The sequence below is a fragment of the Macaca thibetana genome, chromosome 9, assembly GCF_024542745.1.
Source record: "Macaca thibetana thibetana isolate TM-01 chromosome 9, ASM2454274v1, whole genome shotgun sequence".
Classification (NCBI taxonomy): Eukaryota; Metazoa; Chordata; class Mammalia; order Primates; family Cercopithecidae; genus Macaca; species Macaca thibetana.
Window position 1 is genome coordinate 22,056,130 of NC_065586.1, and position 25,145 is coordinate 22,081,274.

General features: G+C 37.7%; 2 protein-coding genes across 5 annotated transcripts in view; one reads left to right on the forward strand and one right to left on the reverse strand.

Annotated features, from left to right (window-relative positions):
- The window catches only part of COMMD3 (COMM domain containing 3), a 459,390-nt gene that overhangs the window by 341,396 nt on the left and 92,849 nt on the right, over positions 1-25,145 (forward strand). The gene's annotated exons all lie outside the window — the stretch shown is intronic.
- Positions 6,051-18,070, reverse strand: EBLN1 (endogenous Bornavirus like nucleoprotein 1). The gene is given in 7 exon segments (XM_050803106.1): positions 6,051-6,443; positions 6,446-6,516; positions 6,519-6,538; positions 6,861-7,513; positions 9,610-9,743; positions 17,765-17,942; positions 18,026-18,070. Coding segments are annotated over 7 exon segments (1,494 nt in total).

Below are 25,145 nucleotides of genomic sequence, written 5' to 3' on the forward strand. Positions count from 1 at the left end.
AACACTTCTTTTAACATTTCAGTTACAGTTGAAACTTCATAAGGAGTACTCCTTCCCATTCTGGAATCTCACTCCATAGAAGCGGCTGTTTCTTCTAATTTATATTACTGTATTTCAAAATAACCCCTTCTCCTGCCTTCCTACCTCCCTTCCCTCCTCTCCCCTCCCCCTCTCCCTTCCTGTTTCATTTAAGGGACAGGGTTTCCATCACCCCAGCAGAAGTACAGTGGCAAGATCATAGCTCACTGCAGCCTGGAACTCCTGGGCTGAAGCAATCTTCCTGCCTCAGCTTCCTAAGTAGCTGGGACTACAGGCATGAGCCACCATACCAAACTATTTTTTAAATTTTTCTTGTAGAGATGAGGTCTCACTACATTGCCCAAGCTGGTCTTGAACTCCTGGGCTCAAGCAATCCTCCTGCCTTGACCTCCCAAAGTGTTGGGATTACAGGCGTGAGCCATGGCACCCAGCTATTCTATTTCTTGTGGGGGTTTTTGTTGTTGTTCTTGTTCTTAATATTGTCTTTTGACTTTTTCCTATGGAAAGTCAAGATTTCTTACCTACCCACCCCTACCAAACAAGCAAACCACTTTACTTCCCCCCAATTATAGTTACAGCATAATGAATCAACTTTCTATGATTCATAATTACAACCATAAATCTGCACAGCGAAGTCACATAGGGTTCTGTAAGTTTTCCCAGATATTTTATTTTGCTTGGTTTTTTTCTGTCTCTATCTTGAATTGATTCACACACTCTCCAAAGCAAACCTCCAACCTTCTGAGGGGTTGAGGAAAGGTAGCCGCCAAGCCCTGAAAGGGGAAGGAGGTAATCTGGAAGCCCAAAGCCTTTCAAATAATTCTTTGAATGTCAGTGCCACTTTGTACTCCCTGTTTTAGAGGTTTCTGCTTCCTACAAATTCCTGTGGCTTTCTGGGGTTCTGCAGAGAGAAGTGGCTTTTTTGGCTGGCTCCTCACCCAAGGTCTTGGGCATCATATTCATGCCACTAAATTAGTTATCCCTCATTTTGCTTTCCTGATCTTCCATCTCCGTTGACATCTTTCATCTGTTGTCATTTCTTCTGCCATTCTCCTTGTTCTTTTTTAATCCTTTAATATCATTTTAGTGCGGTTTACAGAGGGAACATATATAAATGCATCTGTTCAATCCACCATGTTTAACCGGAAGCCTTTGTGCTGATTGTTTGTAAAGCATGATTGGGTATTTTTTTAAAAAATATCATCACACCCATTTCTCTTTTGTCTATTCAAAGTTATCTGCAGGTAAGTCTGATTAACTAATTAGAATGGATTTTTTTAAGTGGGGACAACACCTAGTCCTAAGCAAAACTGTAAAGCTGATGAGATTCACATCGAATGCTTTTAGCTTGCCCATTCTTTTGCCATTTTCCCCACTTGATGGCACCCTTTTCCAATATCCATTATCTTCATGGTCCCTCCAGAAACTAGATGGGGTAGTGGGGTGTGCGGAACAAATGTGCCTGGGAACTTATTCATACTAGAATGTAAATGATTGACAGCATTATAATGGTATTTGTATAATGGTACTTCCCAGCATACAAAAACAATGCAACTCCTCAGCTGAAATTAAGGTAAACTGGAATTTCCAAAGATGTGTTTTAGAAACTTTCTCTGGGAGTAGGAATGTGTTGGGAGGAGTGAAGTAGAGGAAAATGAGCAAGAAGGGACAAAGAAAATGAAACGGCAATGAAAAATCAGAGACAAGAGATTGGCGATAATGTCCGATTTCAAGAGATTTTTTTCCTTCCTATACATGCAAATCTTGAAAATTCCAGGGTAAAAACATTAAGAAAACAAAGTTCTATGGACTTCAGAAGTTATAACAAGAGATATGGCACTGGGAAAATGTAAATATCATAAAATTTCTTACATGCCTGGTGAACAAATTATAAAAATGTGTCCCAAATTCCATTTATGCTCCTACCTAATATTAATTAGTGGCCTCACTTTTCTGATGAATGACATTAGTAGCCAGAACACTCAGATTTCAGATCAGAGAAATTAAATTTTTTTGACTACTCCAGCAACAATATAAAGGAAAAGAAGCCATTATTTACCAGAAAAAAAGCATCGTTTTTTGACATAACAATCAAGGAACTCTAATGGCTACTGGAAATGATGACTGGGCCTTTCTAGGTACATGATCTCTAAGGGGCTTTGGCCAGCACAAGCAGAGAATGAAGCTGTCTTCAGAAAAAAAAAAAAAAAAAAAAAAAAAGAAACACTCATGCATCAGCCTTACTGAGCTTCTTAAAGTATGTTTAGATATCCATGGACAGGAATTCTAATTTGCTCATCCATAAAACAAAGAGATTGGCTTAGGTTTGTGGTTCCCAGTGCAGGCATGTTAAGTGACTTCCCTCTGTCATTAAATTTCCACCAGTCCACAGCATAGCAAGGAAAGAAGGGCTGTGTAACAGCTGTCCATGAAGCCAACTTTTCTCAATTTAAACAACCGTCCTCTATTTTGAAATTGAGTCCCACCTTTTATGAAAGAGTGATGAAAATGGACAGCAGTTTTTCTTTACTTCCTCCTTCTCCTCTCCCTACTGTTAAATCTTGGTTAGCAAAATTTAAAACTTAAAGGATTTGCATTGAACACCAACATTTATAAGATTTTAAAAATGCAAACACCTGCTGATCAATGATAGCTAAAGTTTCTGCCAATATTTATGCAAATTAACTCAAAACAGTCCTCCAGTTTTTTTACACCAGAGAATCTCAACATAGTTATTTTAAACCTCAGTCTTTCTCTTACACTGTTAAACTTCTATGTTGGTCTATGTTTAAATTATGGGTAAAAACCATTTAAAATGCATCAAATACTCAATGGAAGGTCAACATTGGTAGTTCTAGGGTCCACCTAGATGCTTGGTGATGGCAGACTAGTTGAGAGGAAAGCTACAGGAATTGCCTTTAAAATGAATTACACAGTAAGCACACTTTGCTTAAATTGTATGTTACAGATTAATGACGATAGCAGTAATAGATCTCTAAAGACATTTTTATTCATTCACTCTATTCGATTATAAGAAAATGTCAATCACCTGTAACAAAGAAGAACAATAAGTATATGAAATCACTTTAATATGCAAGTGAATATAGTGATGCTTTCACTTTGTTTCATGTGTGTGTGTCCCCCTCCCCCACCCACTCTCTGGTATTGGAGCAAGTTCTCCCTGGCTAATGACATCAAGCTAATCTCCATAAGGGTTGGTAGATCTAGTGTCCGTGCTTGATAAGAACAGGCGTTTTATAAATCTTTGATCTTAAAGATCACATTTCCTCTAAAAGTACTAAATGAGGGCTCACAGACTTGAGCCGCTCTCCGGGATCTGCAATTCACCTTGGACTGTTGCCAAATAACTTCACCTCTTTGTGCCCTCAGCCTCCTGGTCTATAAGTGGGGAGAATAATATCTCAGTAGATCCTCAAGACACTCGTGAGGTAGATAACAGTCAGGAAAATTCTTTGAAAAATATGAAGCATAAAATGTTTAAAAGGTTATTTAAAATACTTAAAGGTATGCTCAGATTCAATAAACATCATTTCCTGACTTAGGACTTCCAGAATATATCCTTATTTGTGTACAGCATTCAATTCAAATACCATAAATTACTATGAATTTTTATTCATTCGTGTACAACCACTAGCTTTTCCATTTACTCCCAGTTACTTGTATCTCCACCAACACAGTGACCTCCACCAACCCAGAAACCACAGACAAAAGTCTGTGCTTTCTAAAAATGGCTCCATGAGGCAATTCCTTCATGATGGTTAATGAAAGTCTATGTTACCCTACAAAATGCCACTAAAAGTTCTAATCTAACTTTTCTATGGAATTTCTTTTCCTAGTCCATTGTTCAGTTTACTGTGAGAAACCAAATGATTTCAAGATCCAGAAACCAAATAGAGAGAAGAGAGTGATTCATCTGAAGGAATACTAGCAGCTACAAATCCATTAGCGGCTGGATTTAGGGACCTCCAGCAGTGGGTTTCCCAATATTTCAAGTATGAGAACTCTGTTTTAATGTTCAGATCCCTCCACAACTGAAAATTATATAATGACCAAAAAAGAAACTATAAAATTAGTGGTGCTTTTGAGTGAATTTGTATTTTTCTAATCATAACGACATCTGTATACATTTGAGAATTAGCACACAATGATTGGTAAGCATAGAGTTGGAGAAATTTCACCAGTTTTTGACTCATACGATGGCAACCACTGTCTCACAGCTAACTCTAGCCACGTTTTTTACCTTCCGATAGAAAATAATGAATTTCCCTCTTAAAATGAGAGAGAATAATAAAAATTCAGAAATTGATGTAGCAAGTTTCTGCCTTATTGGTTGTCTTTTTAAATCTGGGAACTGACTGGTTTTTAATCCAAGTGATCTATTGTTAGGGAAAAAAAATCTTGGCAAGTTGTTGAACCTTTTAAAAGTCATAAGGGGAACGTGTTTACTGTCTGTGACAGTGGTTCTCAACAATGTCTGATTTAACAACTCTTTTTTATAAGGATTATGCTGTAATGACTCCCTTTGATAGCCTATTTTATCTACCGAGTGAAATAAACCATCCTAAACAGCAATATATGACTTCTCATGATTCTGTGGGTTGACTGGGCAGTTCTGCTTGACAAAGTAACGGCAGCTGGGGCTCTGGGCCTCTAAGAAGTCAAAGTGGCCTCACTCACATAACTGAGCTGGCACTGGCTGCTAATCCGGAGCTCAGCTGGGGCTGCTGGCCTAGGACCACCCTTTTCTTCCAGGTCAACGTCTCATGTGGCTTCTCGGGCTTCCTGGTAGCATGGCAGCAAGGTTCAAAGAAAGAGCATTCCTGGAAGCAAAGGTGGAAGCTGCAAGCCTCTTAAGGCCAAGCCCCAAACTTACACAACATTATTTCACTGCATTCTATTGCCAAAACAGGTCACAGGACCAGCCCACATTCAAGGAAAGGGAAAACAGATCCCACCTCTTGATGTTGAAATGGCGGTTATATTCGATGTACATGTGGGGCGGGCGCGGTGGATCACACCTGTAATCCCAGCACTTTGGGAGGCCGAGGACTTCGAGACCAACCTGGGCAATACAAAAAATTAGCTGGGCGTGCGCCTGTAGTCCCAGCTTTTTGGGAGACTGAAGCGCGAGAATCGCTTGAGCCTGGGAGGCGGAAGTTGCAGTGAGCAGAGATCGCGCCACCGCACACCTGGCTTGGTCTGCAGAAAGAAAATAGATGTGGAATGGGAGATATTGCTATGGCCACCTTTGGAAACATAATCCATTACATATTTGGGAATGAAATTCCTGGGTGATATAATCTAACTACATAAACAATGTTTTAGAAATGAAAATAGCATTTCAACAGTTTAACAGAGAACTAAAAGGAAAATAATTCACACCATGTATTTCAGTATGTAAATGCTCAGATATGACTACATTACAAGATCCATTAAAATAGCCAGATCCTTGCACTGACTTAATGATTACATTTTGATTTAAGAAAAGATAATAAGTCATTCCATAAAAGAGATCTCCTGAAATGAACAGAGGTACAGGAGAACACCAGAACCATAACAAAAAATTGTGCTAGGATAAATAATGCATCAGATTTATTTCAACATAATTATAAAAAATCATCAAGACAAATTAGAGAAGAAATACAATAATCTTAAAAACGATCTGGGCCTTATCTATAAAGAATAAAATTTAAAAACGCATGTGACTACAGAAAACATTTCAATTATTTCAAAATTCTACCACATGTCAAAGCATATTCTTAGCCTCCAGTACTTAAAAAGACTTTGGAGATCACATCTTTCAGTGGCCAGAGAATATTGGATGGATTCTTTTAAAGAAGTAAATAAAAGATTATAGAGAAGTTACAATAGATGTCAGAGACATATCAGACCAAGATTGAAAACAATAGGTAACACTCAGATAATTTTAGAATGTGATTTTCACATAATTTCTTTTTATATGTAAATACAAGGATTAGTTCACGTATTTGTTAGTCAAATCCCAAACTCCCGTACCCGCGAAGGATGTTAAGTGTATATGGATCCATGTCACTTCCTCTGGAGATTTTCCGAGCAGATGTCATTCAAACTAGACGGAGTGTAATAGTTGATCCTGGTATAAAGTCAAGGGCTTCAAATCCAGAAAATGTGGGATTCCTTCTTTTGGCCCAGTAGTTTGCTGCTGTTGCTAGGTTTGGGAACATTCGTGGTGATAGCTCCCCAATAACAGGGTGGCGAAGTACACCCCCAAATTCAAAGAAATCTCCAAGTGCCCTTTTAACCAGTGCTTTCTTCTGCTCAAAAACTGGAATCTCAGATACAACAGCAGGTAAAGCAATGGAACCATCCATGCACTGATCCAGGAACATTCCCACAGTGTAGTAGCACAGTGTAGTGTCGTCATCTGTGCTTTGTTGGCAACTACTTTAACTTGATCAAGTAGCTCACATGCAGGGATTCAAATTCTCCGAATAGAAATGTGAACATTAGGCCGGGCGCGGTGGCTCAAGCCTGTAATCCCAGCACTTTGGGAGGCCGAGGCGGGCGGATCACGAGGTCAGGAGATCGAGACCATCCTGGCTGACAGGGTGAAACCCCGTCTCTACTAAAAAATACAAAAAAAAACTAGCCGGGAGAGGTGGCGGGCGCCTGTAGTCCCAGCTACTGGGGAGGCTGAGGCAGGAGAATTACGTGAACCCGGGAGGTGGAGCCTGCAGTGAGCTGAGATCCGGCCACTGCACTCCAGCCTGGGCGGCAGAGCGAGACTCCGTCTCAAAAAAAAAAAAAAAAAAAAAAGAAATGTGAACATTAATCCTCCAACCCATGGTCTTGAGTTGATCCAATATATAGCTGGCCCTGCATTATAGTTAATTAATAAATCAGCACTTTTACCATGCAAATGTCTTCCAATGGATATCATCATTGCCTTGAATTGTCTCTGTACTTGGAGGCTGTTGGTGCATATCGGGTCACTCGATCCAGCAGCAACGCCTAGCAGAAGATCACAGCAGTGACGGAGAATTGATGACATCTCAAGGGCGGTGAAGTTAGGCATAACATCTTCGAATTTGCTAGCATAAAGAGTATCTGTTTCCTTGTTCTCATTCCCAATCACAATATTAGACCTTTTGCTCACACCAACACTGAGTAGTGCCTTGCGTAATCCATCGAATATAAAACACAAAAATACTAAGCTTGGGGTTGTAAGGTGAAAATGAGATCTGTGTGCTGGGTCTAGCATAGACTTTCTTGCTTTTTCAATGTCCTTGATATCTCCAATGCCAGGCTGGGGCTCCAATGCATCTGCTGGATACTGTTTGCTCTTCCCAGAGAGCTCAAATCTCCCTTGAAAGTAATGGAAGCTGCTCCCATCCATTGTATTGTCTTGTGGGCTGCTGGTCTATGGGTTCTTTCTTGGGCGGGATATTGTGGGTGATTGTTTGTGATTTTCACACAATTTTGTATTGCATTAAAAAAATACAGAGAATGGCAATAATACAAAATATTTTTAAAATAACATTTATTAATGTATTGTGACTTCTGTATTTCATTTACTTCTTAGTAATATTCAGTTTTTTAGTCTAGTAATTTCCAAATCTCAATTACACAACATAATTTTGATTTTTCTTGCTTTTGCAATAAATGTGCAGCTGCATTAAAATCCTTTCCCCTGTAAACTGTGAACACCAGAGCTATGCCAACAGAGAGACGAGTCAACCACTGATTTCGAGCACAAAATTTAAGGGTTCCTTAAATTTAAACTCAATCATCAAGATCAGTAATATTGTAATGTCAACCTTTAAAACATCAAATTAATGCCAATAAAACCCCCTATAATGAACAAAACAAAACTTCTAACAAAGCCAGGATCCACAGAAAGAGTAAGTTGTTTGATGATTCTTATGCAATATCTTTATGTCGTTTAAGCTTTCCTCTACATAAGGACTTTTTCCTAAGTAAGGAGCCCTTTTGTGTAGCTTCTTTTAAAACTTTTCGATATTCCTTCACATGGAAGGCTGCTGACTTAGATCTGTATTAAAAGTACTACTGCCATATTTGTCATAGGATATTGTTCAGGGCATCTTTTGAAACTAGCAGGGCCGGAACATTTTTCATTGTGCAGAACCAAATCAAGCTTTGGGGCCATCAGGCAAACCTGGTCCCCTCCTCTAAGTGTCAGTGATACCCTATATCAAATCATTGTGTCAACCCCAGAATGCCCTCATGAATTTCCAAACTCGCTGGCCAAGTGCGTGCTGCCCAGAGCAACTGGAGATAACACTGGAAAGGGAATGGAATCAAAGGAACATAGGTTGTACAGGTCTTTTGAAAACTGTCTTGGACATACATCTAAGGTTGATTTGAATTTTAATTAAGTCTCACTTAAAGGCTCTCTGGGGTTTTTAAAAATTAAAGTGCTTTTAAGATACAATATTGCATGCCCTGCTTTAAAACCTAGACAGTGATAAAAGCTTAAAGCTGACACAATCACCATGCTAATCACAATATTCCATGCAGAAGTTCTCCACTGGAAGGGATAGAACATTACACGGTCATTCATTTCTTTCTTTTCTCGCCTCTTAATGCAATGAAAGGTTATTATGTTTTGTCATGTTTTTAACTGTCTTGTTCCAACTATAGGCTTTTGATCTGGGTGGTATGTTGTACATCTCAATAAATATTTTTCTTTGCATTAATTCACAGTAATCCATTTTTATTCCTCAAAAGTCCATTTGGAGGTGGAAAAAGGTGAGATTTATGAAAAGAAATGTTCAAAACCTCCACACACTTGAAAACATCCTAAACCTTCATGGATTTTTCTGTGGTTCCCAATTCCGAAAGCACATATAAAGTATAGGGTTTTTGTTATTTCCTTATGTTTAGACAAAGACAAAATCTAATAGGTATTAAATCATGTTAACAAAAACCAATTTTTTTTTTAGACAGGGTCTCATTTTATCACCCAGGCTGGAGTGCAGTGGCGCAATCTCTGCTCACAGCAGCCTCGACCTCCCTGTTCAAGTGATCCTCCTGCCCCACCCCACAAAGTAGCTGAGACTACAGGTACTTGCCACTATGCCCATCTAATTTTTGTTTGTTTTCTGTAGAGGCGGAGTTTTGTCACTTTGCCCAGGATGGTCTCTAACTCCTGACCTCAAGTAATCCGGCCTCATCCCACCCCATCGCCACCGCCTCCCAAAGTGCTGGGATTACAGGTATGAGCCACCGCACCTGGCCTGAAAACAATTTAAGGTGAGCCTGTGAGCTTTTCCCTCCACCTTTTTGGTGTGCTAATTAAATCACTTAAAGCTGCTTGTGTTTTACCACGTCCCTTCTTAATCCCATGTCTCAAACATTTAGTTAATATGCAACTAAACTTAACTAGCAGTTATAATCACAATTATCTGAGAATTCTTTATTGTGAATAGGTATCTTCGGTTATTAAAACCAAAGGTCTTAACTAAAAACGTCCCCGTATTCTTGATTATTTGGATAATTAGGGACTAGGGTTGGTGTTCTCAGTGCCATAAACCACAATGTGTTGCATACCTCTAAAGCACTTGGTGGGATGCTTTGGGTACTACAGGATTTTGTGAGTTTTCCAAAATATGTATCAGCTACAAAGGTGACAGTTAATTTAACTAATAAGTTGAACTGTCCATTCTTCTGTTGTCCTACAATCTCTATATTAGAATTCAAAAACATCGAAGAGTAAAACAGAAATGATAAATGATGTATCTTCTGAAATTTCTAAAATATGCAATTTTCAAACGACCTGTGAAAATTAGATCCCTTATCTTATAAAATGTTGTAGTAGTAGTAGGATACATATACTAAATAACCTTTCTAATATTTTTTGTTTTGTAAATAGAATAAATCCCTAGCGAGACTCTTTAAATCTAGTCATTAACTTATGTTCAGGACTATTTAATTAGGAAGCTTTTCTTCTCATTTGGCTATTTTTGATCCAAGAAACCAGGTCAAATACATAGTTTCTTGAATAATTTCTAGAATGAAAACTGTTGAAGTCTTTATACATATACTCTGAGTTCACAGCATTAAAACTATAGTAAAGTTGGATGTGGTGCCTTGTGCGTGTAATCTTAAGTGATTCAGGAAGCTAAGGTGGGAGGATTCCTTAAGTGCAAGAGTTCGAGACCAGCCTGGGCAACATAGCAAGACGCCATGTCTCTTAAAAGAAAAATAAATAAATACTTTTTTTTTTTTTAATTAGCTGGGCATAGTGGCACACACCTGCAGTCCTAGCTACTTTGGAGGCTGAGGTAGGAGGATTGCTTAACTCCAGGAGCTCAAAGGTACAGTGAGCTATGATCGTACCACTACACTCCAGCCTGGGCAACAGAGTGAGATCCTGTCTCTAAAAGAAAAAAAAAAAGGTTGTATTAAAAACCCAGTCTATGATGCAAGTTATATTATTCTATATATACAGGTCTGTAGCCTACACTCTGCATTATGGGCAAAATTATGTTGCATCTGAAGCATGAAACTTGGTGAGGAGCAAATTCATCTAGCTATGGCCTCAGTAAATACACTCCTTTATTTAGGTTAGTAGTCATCACTAAAAACATTTATTAATGATCTTCAATATATGGATCCTTTTCTCAACAAGTTTAAGATGTAGAAAAAATATTATAGAAGATGATATAAAGTTATTGCTAGTCACATATAGTAAGATTATTTGTATAGAAATTCCAAAATGGAAAAGTAGAAAACAGATTTTTTCAAAGTATTTTCTAAGTTTAGTTCACAGATTCTTTAATTCCTATGGGAACACAAGATAATATATTACAAATATATAATAACAAGATCAGCAAAGACATACCTGTGAAAAGAGGCCAACTGCCTAGAAAATAAAGGCAGCCCCAGAGCCCACTGCTTGCCCAGGCTCCTTCCAAGATTAGGTACCTAATTTTGTATTTGTAATTTTGTATTCATTTTCTTTAAGAAAACCCCCCAAAATCACATAAGCTTTGGGCCCCTCAGAACCTGGATCTGCTCCAGTGGGGAGTAAACCATATGTGATTTGCATAAAATGAGTATAAGACTTGGCTGAGCTTTTTCAAAAAACTATAACCAGAGAGATATACCAGGTTCCTGGATGACAAAATTTGCTGCTATTAAAATGTCAAGTCTCTTAAAGTTTAACTGAGCGTTTCATGCAAGCACAATAAGTATTCCAACGGTATTTAGAAAACATAACAAAACTTTGGAAAAAGCTGGGAACCATCTGGAAAAAAATAAGAGTCACTAAGAAATTTTTGAAAACGATTATTAAATATGAGGTGCTGGGTTGAAGGAAATATTGCTGTTTTCCTGGGTACAAAACATATTCTAAACCTTCAATAATTTAAACAATGTGGTCCTGGTGCAGGAATAGGCATGCTGACCAAAACAGACATTAGAACATGTAAAAAAAAATTAATAATCAATAAAAAGGCAGTATCAAGACAAATTCAGCAGGGAAGAGAGGAAGTGTTAAGAAAAATGGTAATGGCACAACTGGTTAGATAATTGGGAGTAAAAATCCATTTTAATGTTAATCTGACACCATCCACCCAAATAACCTAAATAAAGTAATGAAATATTTTTAAAGAATATAGAAAATTACAAGAAAATAAACATTAATATGGCTCAAACTCCTCAGAGGAATAGGGTTTTTGTTTTTTGTTTTTTGTTTTTTGTTTCTTGAGACAGGGACTCGCTCTGTCGCCCAGGCTGGAGTGTAGTGGCACCATCATGGCTCACTGTAGCTGCAACCTCCTGGGCTCAATCAATCCTTCCTCCTCAGCCTCCTGAGTAGCTGGGACTGCAGGCATGTATCACCTTGCCCAGCCAAGGAATGGTTTTTTAAAAAGCTTAGTAACAATGAAACCAGTTACAAAATAAAATATTGACTGAACTGACAATGTAGAACTGAAAAATATTTGCACACAAAATTCATTACCCAAATTAAAGGCAAGCAATATGGGGATTAAAATACTTTCTGCAAGTATACAAGGTTAACACTGACCTTATATAAAGAGTTCATGCAAATCTATAAGAACAGCACCAAGACACCAATAGATTAACATGCATAAAAGCATGTATGAACACTCCGGCAATTCCTCAAAATACTCAGCATGGAGTTACCATAGGACCCACCAACTACATTCCTAGTTGTAGGCCCAAGACAAATGAAAATATGTGTCCACCCCAAAACTTGTACATAAATGTTCGTAGAAGCATTATTTATAACAGTCAGAAAGCAGAAACAACTCCAATATCCATCAACTGATAAATTGATAAATGACTTACATCTGTACAACAAAATGTTATTAGGCAATCAAGAAGAAAGCACTGTTTCAAGCTACAACATGGTTACCTCTTGAAAACTTACGCTACATGAAAGAAGGCAGTCACAAAAGATCATATATTGTGTGACTTCATTTATATAAAATATCCAGAATAAGTAGACATATAGAGACAGAAAGTAGAGATAAGTGGTTGCCTAGGTCTGTAAAGGGGTTTGGGGGGAAATAAGGAGTGACTGATAATAGGTACATGATTCCTTGTTGGAGTGATGAAAATGTTGTAAAATTAATTGTGGTGATGGTTGCACAACCCTATGAATATATTAAAAAATCATTTAACTGTTTGCTTTAAATGGGTGAATTGTATGGTGTGTGTTATATCAATACACAATGTATAATATCACAATACTATCTATATGATATCACTGTACATTATAAGTAGCTTTATTATAAAGATGCTTTTTTAAAGTGTGTCCAGCCAAATCACAGAAGAAAGCAAGTTAACAAACTTGAGGAAATTATCAGCATTGCTAATAACCAAAGAAATACAAATTAAAGCAATAAGGAGACAGTATTAATATTTTTATCAAAGTAACTAGAAAATAGTTTTGACAATTCTCACTGCTGCTACAAGTATGGCAAAACAGACATTCTCATATATTGTCATTGGGAGTGCAAATTGATACTGCCTTTTTTTGAAGGCAGTTTAGCAACAGATATCAAGAACTCTAAATATATTAATACTCTGCCTCAGTGGTGTAGCTTATAAAAACGTCACACAAGAAATTCTTCCCAAATATGAAAGAAAAAAATCATTATATACAAAGACCCTCATTTCAGCATTATATATGACCATGAAGAAATGAAACATCTTAAATATTTAGTGATAGTGGAATAGTCAAGTGTGCTGTGGTATACATACTAGATGAAATATTACACAGCAGTGAAAAATATTTTACATATTAATATGGGAAAATTAGTACAAGATATCAAGAGAAAATGATAGTACAAAATTATATGCATAATATTGTTAGAACTACATTTAACTATTTTCTTTTTTATATTTTCAAATTATCTTTAATAAACTACACTTAAATTTTTCTTAATATCTAAGAAAAATAAAATAGTAACAACAGTGTAAAACACAATATGATGTGTGGTTTATGCCATAATGAGAACAAGATACTCAGAGAAGAGTTTCAAACTCAGTGTTTCAGTATTTTATCTGCAGGTGACTGTACTTCTATGATTTTTTTTACCCCAATAAAAGTCATTCAGTGAAACCCAATTTAGGGACACCTCATCTGGCATGTACTAACTAATTACCAAAAAAAAAAAAAAAAATTAGTGATAACATATACCTCAATCCATATATGTGATGTATTTTTCCTTCACTCTATTTTACAACTATATTTACAGTAAACACTTAGTCTTCAAACTGCTTCAATCTAGATTTGTTAAGTATTTTAAAACTAAAGATAATATATAACCTACTTTGAATTATCACCAACAGACTTAAACAGGGCAACAATTTCTTTAAGGAAAACAAGCTACTGCATCAAAATGAGAATACTTTCTATTCTTTTGAAAAAATACCTAGGTGGCAACATTCTATGTACAATGGGTAATTTACTTGTGGTTTTATTTGAAAAACTTAGAATATTTCTTTGAAATATGTAACTCTCATCATTGGTAGTTTGGCACACGAAACTCTCCTGAAAATATAGGTTACATATATAATACAACGAAGACTGAGGAAGGACAGGATTTTAGTGAAAAGTTGCAGTAATTTATAAATTGTGCTAATACAATTAGAGTATAAGATTTCAGAAATTTTAACTTGATTTTCAAAACACTGGAAGTTTAATCAAGAATCATGAAGTACTTCTTGCCCTATGTCCACTCCATCTCCTTTTTGCCAAAATCCACATAATCAAAATGTTGTATGATTTTTCTTAAGACTATTTTATTGAGATCAAAAACTAAGTAAGTACACTTGAGCCTCAAGTCTAAAACACAAAACTTGTGCGCTGCTTCATTTTACCTTAACTTAGCCAATCAGAATCCAGTGTTGCCTGGGAAACCCTCTCACGCTTATTACAATAACAATTCTGTTGTTTGATTTTTAAAGCAATAAATACATACTCATAAAAAACAATTCTGTTGCTTGATTTTTAAAGCAATAAATACATACTTATAAAAAAACATATATATATATTTTTTTCTTTTTCTTTTTTTTGAGGCAGTCTCGCTCTGTCATTGCAACCTTCGCCTCCTGGGTTCAAGTGATTCTCCTGCCTCAGCCTCCTGAGTATCTGAGATTACAGGCACGTGCCACCACGCCCAGCTAGTTTTTCTATTTTTAGTGGAGACAAGGTTTTACCATGTTGGCCAGGCTGGTCCCAAACTCAGGTGATCCCCCAGCCTCAGCCTCCCAAAGTGCTGGGATTTTAGGTGTGAGCCACTACGCCTGGCCTCAGAAATTATTTTTAAAATCTATTGGTAAATAGTCAACATTTCAGGAAAAGCAATGCAAAAACTTATTATCCTGGTTGCTTTTCCCTGATCAGTATGCAAAGGCACAAAGGAATAAAGAGAACCGTTTCACTTTCATACTGTTCTCATATTCATTTTTTTATGTGCCAAGAACTTTGGTAATATAAAGAAAGACAAACAGGAAAAAACATATCCTTTGCTTTTTCTATATATCCCGCACACTATGCATTTCATTACACACCAATGTGTTTGTCAGATTCAACTGCATTGTTATTTTGTATCTTCCTTGGTATATGCAAGAAAAATGGAAACAAAACTTTTAATGGAAAACAGAAAACTTTAATAAATGACAAAAGTAGATACTATATTGGCTACATTCTCTGACTACACCATGACATAACCATAAATTCGTAAAATTAACTTTGCAAAAAACAACCACTTGAAAAAGGTTATTAAGTCTCTCCTAAATAACTTCTAAGTCAAAAAGCAAGCAACAAATACAGACTATTTAGAAAATAATGTAAAGAGGAATAACTACGTATATTAGTCCGTTCTCACACTGCTATAAATATACTACCTGAGACTGAGTAATTTATAAGGAAAGGAGGTTTAATTGACTCACAGTTCCGCATGGCTGGGAAGGCCTCAGGAAACTACAATCATGGCCGAAGGAGAAACAAGCAGCTTCCTCTCAAGGCAGCAGGAGCTAGAGAAAAAGCAAGGGTTGAGGGAACTGCCAGACGCTTTTAAACCATCAGATCTCGTGAGAACTCACTCACTATCACGAGAACTGCATGAGGGAAATCCACCCCCACGATCCAATCACCTCCTACCAGGTCGCTGCCTCAACAGTCGGGAATACAATTCAACATGAGATTTAGGTGGACACAGCCAAACCATATAACTGCATGGCAAAATCTCTGTCTTTTAAATATAAATCTTAATGACTTTGCCGTGTTTTAAAAAATTAAAGTATACAAACCAAATGTGTAACAAAAAAGAAAAAAAAACCAGCAATGACCTAAAAAGACAGGAAGAAATAATATATATATATATAAGGAAAAATAATAAGAAAACTAACCACTCCTAGGAGACTTGTCCCATGGATACTATGGCCCCTCACCCAGGTCCCCTTCAGGTTCAAGGCTGTTGCTGGGAGTAATTATTGGCTGTTGATTGCTCACAGCTGAATCCATTTTCTGGCATTGACCTTGGTTAAAGGAAGTTGCCTCAATACATTTATGTCTCTTCTTCAAGGGCAGCCCACAATCCAATGACTGGATTCAATGCAGGGATTCAAAGACCCAGCCCTGGTGCCTTGGATTGATACATCTCTGAATGCTCTTTCAGCCTCGATGCTCCCCCTGGAACCAGCTGAGGCTACTGATGCAGCTGCATCTCAGTTCGGCTTTTTCCTCTGCTCACTACTATTTTCTCCCTGGTTTCCTCAAAGGAGTTGCTTCTGAGAGCACTCTTCAATAAACTCCTACATGCAAATCTCAGAGTCTCAGGGCATCTGACCTGCAGCAGCTAGTGCTGGAAGTGATCCTAGGAAAGTGGCTTTAAAATGAGATTGCAGGCGCCTGTAATCCCAGCACTTTCGGAGGCCGAGGTGGGTGGATCACGAGGTCAGGAGATCGAGACCATCCTGGCTAACACGGTGAAACCCGTCTCCACTAAAAATACAAAAAACTAGCCGGGCGTGGTGGCGGGCGCCTGTAGTCCCAGCTTCTCTGGAGGCTGAGGCAGGAGAATGGCGTGAACCCGGGAGGCAGAGCTTGCAGTGAGCCGAGATTGCACCACTGCACTCCAGCCTGGGCGACAGAGCGAGACTCTGTCTCAAAAAAAAAAAAAAAAAAAAAAAAGAGAGAGAGAGAGATTGCAGGCACAGCCAGATCACCCACTGGCGGGCAGGTACTGAAGACCCATCACTGGGGATAGATGGAGCATGGATGCCTCTGGCATGAGACAGTGGTACAAGTATTAAAACGTTCCCGGTGTGAGCAGTCATTGGATACCAGCAAAAGGGAATGTACTGGCAGATGAAGTATTTTAGGATTTTGAGAGATAGAAAAAGTGGTAATTACAAGGATTAGGGAATTGGCTGCTGCTGACAACAGTGGATGCCCTAGAGGAAGACAATGAAAGGCTGAGGTTAATTAATCACCAATTAAGCGTAAGCAGGAAAGTCAGATGGCCTCTTCCACACCATATAAAGAGATTCTCATCTATGAGCCAACACCAAAAAAGGCTAAGAATCAAGCCCGAGCCTCAACAATAAGAGTAACAGAGCTTCGGAAGAGGTTGAATAAGGAGAGGGCCTGTTGGGAAGAAGTTGACCTTAAGGCATGGCGTGGGGGCATCTTGAATTCCCATGTTCCGCCCAGACTCTGGGCCTACAGAAGTGGCCCACTTCATCCTGTCAAAGGCCAGCACAGCCTGCTTGCTTGAAGATGATGCAGTCATCTGCCTTGCAAGGCCACAAGCACTCCTTTCAGATCCACTTCTACTTTCTCTTTTGGCCATCAGATAAATGAGTAGGGTTGAGTCATAACATAAGCCAGCCTCCTGAGAGAGGGAAGAGATGCTCTCAAAAGGAAATGTAGGACCAAGCTGACATATACCATCACAAACCAAGAGAGTACAAGATAAGGCTGAATAAAGGAGGGCCAACCAAGACAGAGCATTGTCCTGTGAAACAGGATTTAACCCTGACAAGCAACCTAGGAGTTGGTGACAACACACTACAAGATTTCAGAAGCTTGTAGAAAACATGGCCACATTATGTGAGAGAAAGTGCTGGCACTTCCATGACAGACAGGAAAATAAAGGATCGAAAGGTTAGGAAAATGGTCTAGAGTGAATATACCCTGTTGAGTGCTGGAAAACCCACTCACCAATGATAGACTGTGGGAGGGGCCAGAGGACACTGTTTAATAAAGCAATGAAGCCATCGGGATGAGGGGCACCAGCAGCTCTGTGAAGGTCAGTGTGGCTGTCCCCTGTGGCTTGGGCTGAGATTGGGGATACTGGTACAGAACTGGGCTCCCTGATAATAATGGGGATGATAGTGTCCTGCAGTGATAAGGGCAGATTGTGGGCTATTATTCTAATGGCTGGCAAGTTTGGACTGAAAGAGGGAGAGGTGTCTGACTCACAGAGATGTGAAGTTGGTTAATGGAACATAGCATCTGTAGGGACATCTTGGATGAGCAGCCAATAAGCATATTACTCAAATTATACAATCAGGATAAATCAAGACCAAGAGTGGTGGCTCGCGCCTGTAATCCCAACACTTTGGGAGGCTGAGGCAAGAGAATTGTTTCAAGATCAGCCCAGGAAATGTAGGAAGACCCCCACATCCCTATAGAAAATTTAAAAATTAGCCAGGCATGGTGGCATGCATCTGTACTCCAAGCCACTTGGGAGGCTGAGGTAGGAAGATCCCTTGAGCCCAGGAGTTTGAGACTGCCACGAGCCATGACGACACATGTCACTGAACTTCAGCCTGGGCAACAGAGTGAGACCCCCATCTCCAAAAAGAAAAGAAAAGAAATCAACCATGAATCTTCAGGACACTGAGACCAATCACCCCAATAAAAATGACCATATTCTGCCTCAATTCTGGATCCGAGCCACTACTCAGGCTAGGAACTCACTGACTGAAGGATAGACCAGGTCCCAGGAAGAATTCTATCACCCACAGCAAGTATATATGATAGAGTCCCCAGTCCTTTTTCCAAAGGGACATATAGCCATTTGTGTGGGTGAACTGGGGGAAGAGGAATTCCTGACATTTCAAGGGTTTGAATTCACATTGATACTAAAAGATCCAAAGTGTTACCACGTCCCCACTCGCCATAGTTAGAGTGGGCACATTCACAAGCCAGGTAATAAATGCAGTCCTGGGTTCCACGCCAGCTTGGGCAATGTAGGGAGACCTTGACTCTACAAAAACTTTAAAAAATAGCTGGGCATGATGGCACACACCTGTGGTCCCAGCTACTTAGGAGGCTGAGGTGGGAAGATGGCTTGAGCTCAGGAGGCCAAGGCTGCAGTGAATTAGGATCACGCCACTGCACTCCAGCCTGGGCAACAGAGCAAGACCCAATCTCAAACCAAATAATAAAAAATTTTTAAAAATTTAAAAACCAAGACATATGATTAAAAAAAAAAAAGGTTGTTGTTTTTACTCACTGAGTTTTATGGTGGTTTATTATGCAACAGCAGATAACTAAGACAGAACCTGATATTTGGAAGTGGTATCTGCCTTAAGAAAAACTTGCAGCCGGGCGCGGTGGCTCACGCCTGTAATCCCAGCACTTTGGGAGGCCGAGGCGGGCGGATCAGGAGGTCAGGAGATCGAGACCATCCTGGCTAACACAGTGAAACCCCGTCTCTACTAAAAAATGCAAAAAATTAGCCGGGCGTGGCGGTGGGCGCCTGTAGTCCCAGCTACTCGGGAGGTTGAGGCAGGAGAATGGCGTAAACCCGGGAGGCGGAGCTTGCAGTGAGCCGAGATCGCGCCACTGCACTCCAGCCTGGGCAACTGAGCGAGACTCCGTCTCAAAAAAAAAAAAAAAAAAGAAAAAAAAAGAAAAACTTGCAGTCTTACCTTTGGGACCAGGTGGTAGGCAGGAGATGGAAGTCCTTAAAGAGCCCATTATTGAAGGCTTAAAAGACAGTAATGAAATAGCTATTGGAGGCTGAAGGAAAGGGGACATATTATAATTTATTAACAGGAGGTACAAACTCCACAGAAGACAGTGGTGAAATGTCTTCTGCAGGAACATGGAAAACAGAAAACGTACATAAGGAATTCTCATAGGTCTGGCTGAGGATATTTATAGGCACACTGTTGAAAGTACTAATTGTTTTTATTTTGCTTTGTTTTTGTTTTTAGCTGCCTGTGAAAAGTACATGAGGAGTAGAATAGAAAAACAAGATAAATGTACAGTTTTAAAGCGAAATTTAGGGGAAATATAAAGGAATCAGGATTTGGTTTGGTACCCCTTTGTGGGATGACCCTCTATTGAAATTTGTTTTCATTGTGAATAGAGTGGGAATATAAATTTTTGGAAGGAAGACCACAGAGGTGAAGAGCTACATCCTATCAAGGGTACATACCATCAACATGACTTAACACTGTTGGTATTGATCGTGATCACCTGGCTGAGGTAGTACTTGTCAGATTTCTTCACTTAAAGTTACTCTTTTCTCCTTTCCATACTGAACTATTTGGAAGGAAGTCACTTAAGGAGTCAGGAGTTGTGCTCCTCTTCCTTGAGGGCTTCCCTTCTCCCTTCCCTCCCCTCCCCTCCCCTCCCCTCCCCTCCTCTCCCTTCCCTTCCCCTTTCTTTTTTTTTTTTTAATGTGTAGAGACAGGATCTCTCTATGTTGCCCAGGCCAGTCTTGAACTCCTGGCGTCAACTGATCCTCCTGCCTTGGCCTCCCAAAGTGCTGGAACTACAGGTGTGAGCCACTGGGCCTGGCCTTCAACTTGCTTTTTTAATTAAATGTGCTTAAATCTGTTTCTGGGTTCTGAATTGTTTCCATTGGTCTGCTTATCTATCCTTGCTTCAATATCACACTGTCTTACATAATAAGGGGGAAAAATCCCCGCAAAATAATTTATATTTTCATTTTTAATTGTGATTAAAATGTACATAACATAAAATGTCTCATCTTAGCCATTTTAAAGGGTAGAGTTCAGTAGAATTAGTACATTCATGTTGTTGTACAACCAGTCCCTAAAACTCTTTTGATATTACAAAACTGAAACTCTATACTCATTTAAAAACAACTCTCCATTTCTCCCTTCCCCCAGTCACTGGCAACCACCATTCTACTTTCTATCTCTACGAATTTAACTAGTCTATGTACCTGATACAAGTAGAATTATACAATTCATACAAATCATCAATTTGTCTTTTGTGAGTGATATATTTCACTTAAGCATAACATCTTTGAGGTTCCTCCATGTTGTAGCATGTGTCAGAATTTCCCTCCTATTAAGGCTGAATAATGTCCATTGTGTGTGTGTGTGTTTATCACATTTTGTTTATTCATTCATCATTTACCAAGTTTCTATGGGCACCTGGGTTGCTTCTACTTTGTAGGTATTGTGAATAACACTGCTATGAACATGAGTGTACAAATAGCTCTTCAAGATTCTGTCTTCAATTTCTTTGGGTATATGCTCAAAAGTGGAATTACTGAATCATGTGATAATTCTATTTTCAATTTTTTGAGGAATCGCCTGCTGCTTTCCCACGATAGCCATGTAATTTTAAGTTCCCATCAACAGGGCACAAAGGTTCCAATTTCCCCACATCGTCACCAACACCTGTTATTTTATTTTTTTTTGGATAACAACCATCCTAATGTATGTGAGGTGGTTCTCACTGTAGTTTTGATTTGCATTTCCCTAGCGCTAATGATGTTGAGCATTTTTCATGTGCTTATTGGCCATTTGTACATCTTCTTATGGAAATGTCAACTCCAGCCCTTTGGCCATTTTTTGGCTGTTTAGTTTTCTATTGGTTGTTGAATTTTAGGAGCTCCTTCCATATTCTAGATATTACCTCTTTATGAGATACATAGTTTGTGAGTATTTTCTCTCATCTTGAGAATTACCTTTCCACTCTTTTGATAGGATCCTTTCATGCACAGAAATTTTAAAGTTTGATGTAGTCTATTATCCACATTTTCTTTTATTGCTTGTGCTTTTGGTGTCATATCTACTCAAACAAATACATAAATCATTGTCAAATCCAATGCCATGAAGCCTTCCCCCTATGTTTTCTTTTAAGAGTTTTATAGTTGTAGGTCTTATATTGAGGTCTGTAATCCATTTTGAGTTAATTTTTGCATATGGTATAAAATAATGGTCCATCTTCATTCTTTTGCATGGGATGTTCAGTTTTCCTACACCATTTGTTGAAAAGAATATCCTTTCCCTATTGAAAAATCCCAGCACTTTTGTTGAAAGTTGTTTTATTGTATATTTAGGGATTTATTTCTGGGCTCTCTGGTCTTCATCAATATAATTTGTGATGGTTAATTTTATGTATCAGCTTAACTGAACCACAGGGTGCCCAGGTATTTGGTAAAACACTGTTCCTGGGTGTGTCTGTGAAGGTGTTTCTGGATGAGTTTACCATGTGAACTGGTAGATTGAGTAAACAGATTGCCCTCCCCAATGTGGACAGGCCTTGTCCAATCAGCTCAGATTCAAACTAGAACTAAACCATTGGCTCTCCTGGGTCTTCAGTTTTCCAACTGTAGATCTTGGACTTCTCAGCCTTTCTAATCACATGAGCCAATTCCTTACAGGAAATATATACTGTTCCTGTTTCTTTGGGGAACTCAAACAAATACATAAATTTTAAGATAGAAAAACAGCATTCAAAATTGCATATAGAGTATGAGTTCAGGTATTTTTATATTAGAAAAAAGTTAACAAATTAAAGTAATATATATTTGTTGTAGACAACTTGGGAGGTAAAGCATAAAAAAGAAAAAAAAATCAGATCCTCTCATTTTGATGTATTTAACTCACTATCAAGAAATAATTATAGATCACCTATATAAGTAATTCAGTCTTATTGCATAATAGGGATTATACTTTTTGGACAGTTTTGTATCCAGTGTTTTGTGCCTAATGCCACATTTTAACATTGCACAAAGGCATTATTTCTGAAGAACACTAAACATCTGTATAAATGCTTTTTATGTATTCTCATGTCTAAAGAATATACCACAATTTATTTCACTATTTCCATTAGTGTTTGATATTTTCTCTTGTTTATAGTTTCTCACTATTTTAAGTAAAGTTGCAATAAACATAATTATACTGAAATTTTTATAGATATTTATTATTATAACCTTAGGCATATACCACTTTAATAATAACAATGAATAATTTTGTTTAAACAAAGTAAATCTTTTCTTGAGATTCTTGTACACTGATCCTTTCTTGAATGCGTTTCCTCAGTGGTATTTTTGGACTTTCCACAACTTTAAATATAGCTTTTTTCATATAGCTCTAGATTTTCCTCTTTTTTTTATAGTTTCAAAATGACAGGACAACTAATTTTTTTCCTCCAATATAGAACTCTAGGTTAAAATTCTTAAGATTTTTGGTTATATTATCTGGGAAATTATTGAGTTATCTTATCTTACGGCAACTCTGAAGATCAAGTCTCATCTTGGTTTTAAAATTTACACTTTATTTCCAAAAATAAAATTGAATTAATTTAAATGCCATAATCATTTCTAAAAGGTTGTTTTTGTTTTGTATCTTTGATGGAAAGGGATAAGAGCACTTTTTATTTGTTTATAGACAAAATTAAACCCTTCAAGTAAATAGCAAATTTCTCATATTCGCCTTAATACCACAATTTTTTTCTTACCAAGTCTATCATAGATGGTTAGGTCATAAGTGAGTAGGCATGGAAAATTGATTTCTAGTTTCTATTATTTTTTCTAATCTTCATCTGTAAGTATTCCTCTGATATGGTGTTAAGGATTGAATGTTTCTGTCCCCCCCAAAACATATATTCTGAAGCCCTAATTCCCAATGTGACAGAAGCTGGAGATGGGGCTTTGGAGAAGTAATTAGTGTTACATAAGGTGATGAGGCTGTGGCTCTCATGATTGGATTAGTGTCCTTATGAATAGAATATCAGAGAGCTAGAAATTCCTCTCCTAGGTACATGCACAAAAAAGGGGTCACATGAGCACACAGCAAGATGGCAGCTTCCCACAGGCCAAGAGAAGAGTCAGCAGAATAAAACCTACCTTGCTGGCACTTTGATCTCAGACTTTTCAGCCTTTAGAACTGTGAGAAATAAATTTTATCTGTTGTTTAACCCCCCCAGTCTGTGGTGTTTTTTTATTGTAGGCTGAGCAGAGCAGACTAAGACACAGGATTTAGTCGTAAATTTATTTTTCAATACTGTTCAAATGACAACTTAAAAATTCACATTTTAACCTAATAATCTGTATGTTTATAGTTTAAAACTTATATTTTGGTGACTGGTAAAAAAAAAACATAAAGCGGAGTTCTGGGATGTTGAGAGCTGTTTACAAAGATGTGTTAACTTTATAAAAATGTATTCAGTTATACTCAATAATTCTTGTACATTTCTATATGTATTTATGCTTAATCAAAAAGTTTCCTTTTCATTCGTATTTCAGACAATTAAAATATTGAGATTTTTCTTAAAAATGTAGGCTTTAAAAATAACTTAAGATTTAAGTATTTGGTGTGATCTATAAACATAGTTTATTCTCACCCTATTCCTGTAAGCTCAAAGCTTATTTTCAACATGTAAAAACACAGTATACACTGACATTACCAAAAGGGATCAACACCGAGGACTTAAAATGAAATAATACAGTTGATAAAATTAACATTCTTACTTATTTAAAATGTTTCAAGTGCTTTAACTATTTTCTGGTTAAATGTATTATAGCTTATTCTACCCTCAATTCATTGCTGTTTTCAATTGTAGCTATAAATTGAAGAACATTTTAGGCCCTGTGTCCATCAAAATTCAGAGAAATAAAAGTTCATATTTGCATTATTCATTATCATGTATTATGCATGCAGAAACGGAGCAGTTCGGTTTCTTCAGGCTTTTTTTCCTAAACTTTGCATTGCATGACATCAGACATAAGTGTTAGAAATGAAAGCAGAGACATGTTAAACCATGTGGCTTCCTCCTAGCCTGCATTATGTTCTAAAGAAACACTTGCATTATAAAAATACTTTAAATGAATGATTTCTATGATTTTTGTGACAGATCTTTAATTTTTATCTATCATCTGTTTTGTCCTTTCCTAAATTAGATGAATAGTACATTCTCTAATGAGTTTTTATATTTAAATCATAGCAATTGGTTCACCTTTTATTATGTTACTTCAGTGAATTTCCCTCTGATTTTGTATATGCAGTTTAAGTGTACAACTCTATTAGCAATATTAGGAACATATTTACATACTCAAATATACAATATAGCGTTTTAAATACTATTCAGCCTTTAATTAAAGCTTTAAATGATCTTGACATATATCTGGGTTTGGCTGGTATTACAGAGCCAAGAAATTAAGGACAGAAAGACGTTCCTCAGAAATAGCATTTATTGCAACATCTACAACCATGACACATTGAAATTTTATAAAGCCAATGCAATTATAAATATTTATGCAATTCTTCCAAATTGTTGCCCACCTACCTTTTTTTGTTTCCTGAGATAGGGTCTTGCTCTGTGA